Source organism: Saccostrea echinata, unplaced genomic scaffold (genome assembly GCF_033153115.1).
Source record: "Saccostrea echinata isolate AGI-Se365-2 ecotype Australia unplaced genomic scaffold, CSIRO_AGI_Sech_v1 ptg000029l, whole genome shotgun sequence".
In the NCBI taxonomy this organism is placed as follows: domain Eukaryota; kingdom Metazoa; phylum Mollusca; class Bivalvia; order Ostreida; family Ostreidae; genus Saccostrea; species Saccostrea echinata.
In genome coordinates, this window is record NW_026889778.1 from 24,369,198 (window position 1) to 24,379,751 (window position 10,554).

The 10,554-nt window shown below is 31.6% G+C and overlaps 1 protein-coding gene across 1 annotated transcript; it reads right to left on the bottom strand.

The window, feature by feature from the left end:
• Window positions 1–337: 337 nt before the first annotated feature.
• Window positions 338–1,281, bottom strand: LOC133195135 (G-protein coupled receptor GRL101-like). Its single transcript, XM_061331003.1, has one exon. The coding sequence runs from the start codon at window positions 1,259–1,261 to the stop codon at window positions 338–340; it is 924 nt and encodes a 307-aa protein (XP_061186987.1). The 5' UTR covers window positions 1,262–1,281.
• Window positions 1,282–10,554: the final 9,273 nt, after the last annotated feature.

The following is a 10,554-nucleotide window of genomic DNA, read 5'->3' on the forward strand; positions in this document are numbered from 1 at the left end:
TATATATATATATATATATATATATATATATATATATATATATATATATTGCCTGTCCTTAAAAATAGACGAAATGTTATGTAAATATTTATTTCTAAGTACTTGGGAGTTTAAATAATTTTTCGTCTTTATCGCTGTGGTTATCTTTAGATGGTTTGAAAAACTTCCATCTAGATTTTCAATCTTATGTTTTCTCAGATATTCGCGTAGAATCCTACCCGCTCATTTCAAATATTTTACATGTATCATATAGCAATGACTAAAAGTACATATTTCCAATCTGGCCAGTTTATATTCACTAAACTTGTATTCTTTGAATTTCTGAAGCTCTCACCAATTATTCCAATAGGTATCTAGCATAGGAGATCAGTGACCACCACAGCACAGCTACGACAGTCTTGGCTAGAGTTACTTCCCTTCGACGTACGTTTGAAGCCTGGCTTTTGCTACCGGATTTTAAAACTTCGTACAGGATACGAAATTGTCCAAAAATGATGCCAAGAAAAATAAGGAAACTTAAGCCAATGAAAATGACCATTGAATATTGCCAACCAAGCTGCCTATAGACCGATAATGGAAGAGATATACATACAGGAGATTGAGCATAAAAGTCTTCAAACATTGACAACTCTGACGGTAATATTGGAAACACAGACAAAGAAATAGCAATAGCCCAAGCCAATGCAGATGGTCCTAACATCCAGGCCCTATTTCTTTGTGAAAAGGGATTTTTGATAGCCATGACTCTGTCTATGGTTATCATTAAAACAAAAAGTGCAGATGCTTCGCTTGATACTGTGGCCAAAATCCCTGCAAAAGTACAAAGAAAACTATGTCGCCAAGAATAGTCCACAAATCCATATCTCCCTGTATATATCAGATTTGTAATGGCTATGATATATAGATATACACCCATGAGGAAATCAGCAACACTCAAATTTCGTGAGAAAATGAAATATGTAAATGAAGATGTTCTAAATGTGGAAATGCTGCAAATCATTGCAATCATGTTTCCGATAGTAGCAAGAAAAGCTATATACCAAATGACAACATTTAAGACAGGAGCACTGATTAAATGCTCACAAGAAGCTATTTCATTAATTGGAGCAAAGCATTGCAGATCATTACGGCTGCGAGGTGTTGCACAGCAGATAGAGAATTCATCAACTTTAAGAAATTTTAGATTAAACAATCCCCAAAACATTCCATTTACAGACAAAATGCTCTTGCTCTGTATAAACAGATCTTCCAAATGTTCCATAGCTAAAAATAGGCCTTCAGGAAAATGTTTGATATTGTTGTACGACAAATCTAGGGTATGCAGAACCACTAAATTAGAAAAAGCCGTCTCATGAATAGCATTTATCCTATTATAGTTTAAATACAAATAATGAAGGTTCTTTAATGATATAAAATATTGTATGCTCACATCGGTGACTGAGTTATTTGAGAGGTCAAGAAGATATAACGATATCAAGTCCTCGAATGCATTTTCCACAATGTCTCGTATAAGATTATTCTGTAATTTAAGTATTTGCAAGGAAGAAGATTCCATAAAATCTCCCTTTTTTATGATTGTTATTTCATTGGAAGAAAGATCAATCATTTTAGCTTCACGTACCTGTAAATTTGTCTCATTGATATATTTTAATGCATGGTTTCGCATTGAAAAGTAATCGCTTCTTATTGAATTTTGTGAATTTTGTATCTCGAAAAGATTGTTTATTGTAATCTGTAAAAAAATTGATAAATGTTATTCCACGATTTGAAAGGCAGAGTTGGTCCGTTTAAGACACATGTGCATACACTTGAAAATATCGCACATCTATCATTATTTCCTGTATTCCTTGCAATATTCAACATTTCATTCGTATCCCATTTTTCTCTAGGCACTCCAGAGGGATCTTTGGAAGCAGTCGTTAGTCTAAAATTGCTTTTGTTTGAACTGATGCCACAGGGAGGACTCAGGGAATATTCTAAACTACCGGATACAATAGATTTGTTGGAATTATAAGTGCCTGAAACAGATCATTACGTTTTTACATCGTTGTTGCCATCTTTTCTCTCTTTTTTGGAGAGAGACAGTTGTTATGTAGATGAATGCAAATGTGAAAATTTTGCGTAATCCAAATGTTTAAAATCAATGTTCGAGAGTAGCAGTTTCCCGAAAAATCAATACAATAATACAAACTGTTAAAATAAATAACTTACAATATTGTTCATCGCTTCCGTCGCTGCAATCTTTCTTTATATCACAATACATGGTCCAGTTTATACATTCTTTACTTACAAGGCAACGAAATTCTCCAACATTGCAAATTACAGTAGCTTCAACAGATAACAAAACAATAATAAAACAAAAAAGAAAATAGTAAAGTAAATATGTTCTGAAACTTGATTTGCTTTTTTTTTTTAAATATATCTTTATCAAACATCGAAAAAAAAAATCATATGCATATAGTTGATGCACAATTCAAAGAATAAAAGATTCCAGCATTTTTGTTTTTGTTACACTGTTCAATTAACCTTTATTTTCCCTGTCTTGAGAAGGCTCTTCCATCATTATCCATCATAAAATATTTGATAAAGTTTGAAATACATTTCACATATCTTTTCAAGGCAGAAATTATCCTGAAATATCTCCATTTGAGTTATCTCAGAGTCTTATACATTTCTTAGAAGGACAAGATGTGTTTGTGAAACACTGATGACCATGTGTGGCAACTTATAGCAAAGGTTAAACTTTTTTTCAAATGCAAATCAAATATGTTGGTACCCAAAGTAAGGTCTTGTCTCTAGGAATAAACCTGTGAAATATGAAAGCCCTAGCAGCAACCACTGAATAAATAATAAAAAAAAGGTTATAAAGTTTTTTTTCATAAGTATGTCAAACAACAAGGTCAAGATCAAATGGTCAAAATTAATAGTGCCCAAGAAAAGGCCTTTTCCCAAGAATTACACAGGTAAAATATGAAAGCCAAAACACCAATCGTTCAAAAGTTATAACCAAGATTAAAGTTTACTAAAAGTAAAACACCAGGGTCAAGGTCAAAGGGTCATTGTCGCTGGAATCCAAAGAAAGGTCTTCTCACAAGGATTATATATGTGAGGTATGAAAGCCCTAGCACCAACCATTCAAAAGTTATGGCCAAGGTTAACAACACTCATACAGTGTACGCCTTGATTCTCACTCGTTTTACAGATTAATAAAAGGAAAAGAAATCAACTGTTTTAATTTAAAAAGAATTTATTATTTAATATTTGTTGCGCCTGCATAGCAAACCTTTCATGTTGTTTTGAATGTATGTTTCACAGTTATGTTTTCGTTATAGAACTAAAGGTGCATGTTTACACTTAATACAAAAATCGTCTGCGCTTAAGTTTGATTGCGTGGATTACGTTTCCCTTCAGTGCATATTTTAGCATATGTCCATTCTAAAATAGTGTCTTTTTAGAATTATTATGATTAATTAGAAGTCTTGTAGTACTCAGCATTGAAAGATTTATTTATTACCGGGATTTCATTATATATGACAACTGGAAATACATAAGAATCAGTAATTGCGGAAACTGTATGGTAGATATGAATATATCCGAATTGTTAGCAGACGAATAGTTTCTGGAAATATATACAATGCTCTGACCTCATTTATGGGCGCTGCATTGTTTTAATCACGTGACTTGACGCCATGAAGGTGCTGACAACGTCATAATTCGGTCATACTCAATGCAGCAACTTTAAGACTCGTAAAATATAAAGTTAACCGATACATATTTTGTTCATTTTGGTCTGTTATTTATTTATTTATTTATTTATTTTTTTTGTATAAATGTTATTTATTCTTGGATCCGTACCGGCACAAGCGACGTATATTGTTGATAAATATTACGCCGGGTAGTTCTTTGGAATAAATTTTAGCAAAATATTAAAAGGTAAAAATTGATACTAGTAAGTTTGTAATATCTTTTACAGAGAGAGAGAGAGAGAGAGATGTTTCGCAGATCCGCAATTGAAAAGCAGTTTTGGAAAATGCGCATACATAGAAGAAGATCTAGACAAACCAATGCTTTACGACGGGAACTTTGACTCGGGCTTTAATTCTAATTTTTACGATGGTTTTTTTTTTCAGTATGTTCAGACAGTATATATATTTTTTCACTAACTATCGTGTTTTAAAGAGGGATGAGTGTAAGACTAATCCCCCCTTTTATTAGTGCAGCATACAACTTACACCTTCTCCCACTTTTTTCACATTTAACGGAGTTAACCACTCCACCCCACCCCCTCTAAATTTGCTTCCGATGCTTTCGACTTATTCAAAATTCATTGGGGGCTTATTATTTATAAATGTCGACAACTAAGTCTCTTACCTGCCACACTGAAATTAAAAAGTTTTTTTTTTCCATATTCCACCAGGCACGCATGTAATTTCAATATTAAGGCTGATCATGCAGATCAATGAAGTACCCCCCCCCCCCAACCCCGTTTCCTTTTCTAATTTGCTTGCGACGCCTACGATATTATGTTTTTAAGCCACAGCGCTATCAAATGATCCCTGAAATCGATATTATGATAAATTCAGAACTAATGAATTAATTACTATACATTTCTCCGTTTTCCCCAGATTCTTTCTATTCGTAATTTATAAGTACCCAGGACTGTGAGTGAAAGGTGATGGAATTTTGAAATGACTTGTACACGTATATTTATACTTAAACATATTCCTGTGTGATATGCTTTTTTTAGCAAAATGTTTCTTAATGTATGTATTGAGAATTTTGATAAACAAGGTTGTACATATTGTAGATAATATTTTTCATATAAATTACGATTTTTTGGAGAGCATGCGACAAATCCTTTTATGCACATGCAACACTTCTTTTTTCTTAATATGTTTTTTTTTTCCAACAATCCTGTTCTCACATGTGTGCGATAATTTCATGACTCTTTACCTTAATGAAAATAATTCATGCATTAATTCAGTTGCCCTCATCTTAATTAAGTTTGTGTTTAATATTAAGCACACTCTAATATAAAGAAAGATTTTTATTTAAATGTTTTTCCTTCTCAAATGTTATAAACGTGATACATGTAAGTCATATTTTTAAATGCTAACATTACCGATTTCTCTGCAAGAGTGCTCTCTCTCTCTCTCTCTCTCTCTCTCTCTCTCTCTCTCTAGGTCCAGGATGAGTTTTAATTATATAGATTAATTACAGACAACTTTAATTCGTTTTTTTTTATTTTTTAATTTAACACTATATAGAGAGTAAAAATAACGCAAAAAGTAAAATAAAACGATATTTGATAAATAACACGACGGTCGTCTAGATTTTATCGACAGGTGTTACAAAATCTTTTTTTTTTTTTTTTTTTTTTTTCTTTTTTTTTTTACGAAATATAGGGTTTTTTTTAATTTATTTGATTTAGTTTAACACTACATGCTGTAAAAAAATTATACATAACGTCAAATAAAAAAGAACTTAGTTAAATAGCACTACGGGCTTATACTTATAGTCCTAGGCGAACTAATAAATAAAATCAAATAGATAAAATTAAAATAAAATACTGGGTATATATTTTAAAACATGTAGGTTTTCTCAGCGGGTTTATTTTCTACCGACAACCTTTAGCAGTCGTACTTCAGCGTTTTCGCCCTCACACTGCTCAACGCGTTATCGGCAATTCGGTTGTTATCGGGCATTCGGTGCAAGAAAGGGATGTTTAGAATACGTAGGTGATTTTAGATTGCTTAATTCAATGATAATTGCGTACTCCAGCAAACAAAGTTGTGATCTTTGGCAGATATATGATTATACTTTCAGCAGCAAAAAGCATAAACCAAATCACTCTCTTATAAATGATCTACAGCTCTTTCAAATGATATTTTATAAAAATTTCGGAATATGTCATCACATTTTAGCTTTTGTAGAGGTCAATTTCAGATTTTTGTATTAAACAAAATAGTTTATATATTCTATGTACATTTATACACCTGTAGATAAGCAGACTAAGATCAAAAATCCAAATTAAGGGTTAGTTATCAGGCATTTAAAATGTCTCGTTAGGTGAAAACATGTTATCGTCAACAAGGCTGATGTTGCCGGATAATTCGGTTTTTACGAGTACACGTTATCGGAAACTCAGGTTAAAAAGTTTCCTTCAGCGTCAGAAATAGATTGGAAAAAAGTCCATTATAATCTGTCAATCCTTGAAAATTTCAAACGTAATGTTTTTAAAGTAATTTTTGAAAATTTCCTAGCTGCCCATTGTTAGTTTTTTTTTTATATATACATGTATATAATTATGATTTTATAATTATAGAACTACTTATCTGTTCAATCATTTTTCGGTTTTCCATTAAAGATAGCCACTATTGGCTTCAGGCGGTTTCAGACGTAAATGTACATGTATATTTAACCAATCTATAGTTTCTTTAGTTACGATCTATTAATTCATTCTTGAAAAAAAAACATCGTTCAGTAAAAATAAATAAATACATAAAATTAATTTAAATCACCTGACAAGTCTAAATAGAAAATCTTTTCGTCCTCAAAATGTAGTTAATAATAACCATAATTACATTGTCCGATATAAGAAAAGTGTTTTTAAAAAAATGTTATCCTGAAAAAGAATATATTTTGTAACATAAAAAATCGCCGATATTTCCATTGCGCACCTTAACTGTACTGCGAAACTAATACATGTATGTACTTAGTCCTAACAAAAGAAACAAAGATGGTTAATGGGAGATCGAAAATGCAAAGTCAAGGAATAAAAACGAAGCAAAGAAAACAGAGGCAAAAGCGAAGAACAGTGCGTAACTGGAAGGAAACACACAGAAAGAGTAAATTCCTGTGAATTCAGCAATTGTTGCTATGCTTTTATACTGAGAATAATGCAACGTAAGAATCTCATTAAATAAATCTGGCATTTGTATTTTGGTTACAACAGAGATTTATAATTCAGAGAATTCGCTAATACGATACCCTAGCAAACAATTACTATGTTTAACTATAGTTTACTATAGTTAACTATAGTGAAAACTTTGATACTTTGATTTACTATGAAACTTTACTCTGGAACTTTTTTTGAGATTTCAAAGCTTAAAATCTCTAAAATTCGATAACAGTAATGTAAAATTTGGAAATACTGTGTGAATATACAAATAATATTTCAATTTAATATAAAAAATGCGTATATAGGTATGAATTGAACAACAAAAAATATAACGATCTGAAATCCATAGTAAAAATACTTTGATTTACTATAGTGAAAAAACTTTGATACTATAGTAAACTGTAGTTTACTATAGTAAACTATAGTTAACTATAGTAAACTATAGTTAACTATAGTAAACTATAGTACTTTTTTGTTAGGGTATTTTCGAACAGGTCAAGATCATACACATTTCAGTGATTATGAGAAATTCCAAAACATTCATGATTAAAAAACACCCCTTTTCTTAAAGTTACATATTCTAAAAAGAGACAAATGATATCCAAAAATTAGAATTGTGTTCTTGCCACTTTAAATATTTAGAGTTAATGAAGATTTCTGTTGTTTCTTTAGATTTTTCCTAACCTAAGACAACCTTTGTTTCCGATAACTAAAACCGAAATTTCCGATAACAAAGTGAACCATTCAACCGCATTTCCGATAACATCTTGAAAGTTAAAAAAGGCTATTTTTACCCTTTAATTACATCTTTGCGAGATTCTGTCGATGTCATATTGTAGACAATAATTAATATGAGGTAAATATAAGAATTTTGAAGAGAGGGGCTATATGCAGCAATGCCAATCGGCCAAAAACGTGCAAAATATAACAAATTTGACTTTTAAAATCTTCTCAAGACTTACAAATACTATAGTAAGATATATTGGGGCTTTTTTTGTATCTGTATTCATTCTTGTTCACAAAAAGCAGAATCAACATTCTCTGTTTCTATTTTTACAGTGTTTATTTGCAACAATTTACTAACCTGTCAAAAGTTGTTATCCACTGAATGCCCGATAACAACCGAATAGCCGATAACGTGTTGAGCAGTGTGGCCCTTGTACAACAAAGACAACACAGTGCCTGCCACCTCTTTATTCATATGGCATAGTGTCGCTCTTGTCACACTGTCTGCACTGAAATGGCGGCCGACGACAACACCGCCGTGTGGAAAGAACGATAACTCTGTAAAACCTGGGAAAGGGAATCGTGTATATCTCTAGAAATGATAAGCTTAAAATAATTATAAAATTATAGATATATAAAATAGATCTTTTGGAGTATTATAAGTAGGTTGAATAATCCTAGTTTATTGATAAAAGTATTGTTTTTGGAGTTTCACAATTTACATATGACGTAGTATCTGCATCATTGCGTCACAGTATAAAAGCAGCAAACTCGAAGCGGTGTTGTCAGTTCCCTTGCAGAGAATTCAGAAAGAACATCTACATCAATGTCAGTAGGTGCCAGTCAAGATTAAGGTATTTTCATATTTTAGATAAGTTAGAAAAATTTGTTTTAGAACTTCTTAGCCTATTTAGAAATAGAAAATTAAAAGGTGAATTCTTTAGGAAATATTTGAGAATTTATATGTTTTAAAGTATTCAAATATTGACTACTCGGTGCGGGATTCTGAACCAAAGTTTGTTTCTTAATTTATCAGTAAAAAATTATTATTATTTACTGTGCAAGTTTACGATGATGAATTTAGAATAATTTATTCCATTTTTATTGAGAATTTAGCAAAAGTTCATTTACGGTGAATTTTGGCACCAGCGACACCGAGCGCCGGGTAGCACCGAGCATCTGGTAGAACCGATTGCGTCTGTATAGTTATACTTAGTAGTAGCAGCATATAGTACCCAACATCTTGAAGCTCCGCAAACTGAGAAGTAGTACAGAACACCTAGTAGCACCGGAAACCTTGTAGGCTTGTAGCAAAGGAAACTGAGTAGCACCGAACTCCAAGTAGCACTATTTATTGTCTTTGATGCCATAATAATTATATGTATTAACTGTTAATATATATATATATATATATATATATATATATATATATATATATATATATATATATATATATATATATATATATATATATATATATATATATATATATATATGTATATATATATATATATATATATATATATATATATATATTTCTTTATTAAAACTAGGTACCTTAATTCGAACCCAACTATTGTAACGTGCCTCATAGGTACCAGGTTGATGTAAATCACACGTTACGATTGGTGGCAGCAAATTTATTTATTTATATTTACCTATAAAACTCAAAACATTACATATTCAATCAACCTTTTTGACATTGTTGTTATTAACGACTTATGCTTTTTTTAAATGACTCGGATAAGTTCTTATTACTTATATTATTAAGACCATTTTTAACGACAGCTACCAAGAACCTATACCCATTAACTGTGTCTCCATACATCTTAGAATGGATAATATTGACATTAAACAATTATTACTATTTTGAGGTCAAACGACGATTCAGCTACCTGAGGAGGTTAATATTCACCAATTGCAAGCTCGAAGATACTTAGAAGATTGTCATCTTTATTTTTCACTTTTTTTTTTTTTTTTTTTTTTTTTTTTTTTTGAATTCCTAGTCGAGGCCTAGAGAGTTTGAGAGTTGTATTATTTTGGAATTTCTCGATCTATCTTTAGTCCTATGCAATAAAAAAAATGTTAACCTGGAAGGTGTTGGACAGGTGAAAATAACTTATTATTATTTCTCTAATAATTGATATCATCCAACCAGAAAGTCTGGAGTTATTCAAACATATTAGAGATTTGAATAAAAGGTCTAGAAACGAAATAATGTTTTATCAAAACCAATTAGATATGCATAAAATATATATATATTCCTGACTTGATAAAACACGGAAGCGAAGAATTTTTTTTCGGACTTAGCATATTCAAAATAGATTGCAAAACCATGCTAGACCAAAAAATATCACTAATTTAGTTTGTTAGTAACTCAATTTAAGTAATTTTGAAAAAATCATTGAGGTACTTTGTTTACTTGTATAAATAGATAATTTGTTTCTGTTTACTTCTTAACGTTTTAGCTCACCTGAATCGAAGGCTCAAGTGAACTTTTCTTATCATAGAGTGTCCGACGTACGTCTGTCGTCCTTCTTCTGTCGTCCGTCGTCTGTAAACTTTCTGCATTCTCGACTTCTGTCCAAGAACCGCCGGGCCAATTTCAACTAAACTTGCCACAAAGCATTCTGGGTAATGGGGATTCACATTTGTTCACAGGAAGTGCCACGACAATTTTCAACTGGAGATAACAAAGAATTCGTGGAAATTTGGTGGCATCTTTTAAAGTCGTATTCTCAAGAACCACTGGGCAAGAAAATGTGTAACGTATGTGAACGCTTCGATACATACACTAGATTCAAGTCATACATGTACATGTAACACCGGGGGGGGGGGGGGGTAAGGTTGGACCACAAGAGGGGGTCGAAGTTTTATATGAGAATATATAGTTAATGTCTTTAAAAAATCTTCTCGAGAGCAGCAAA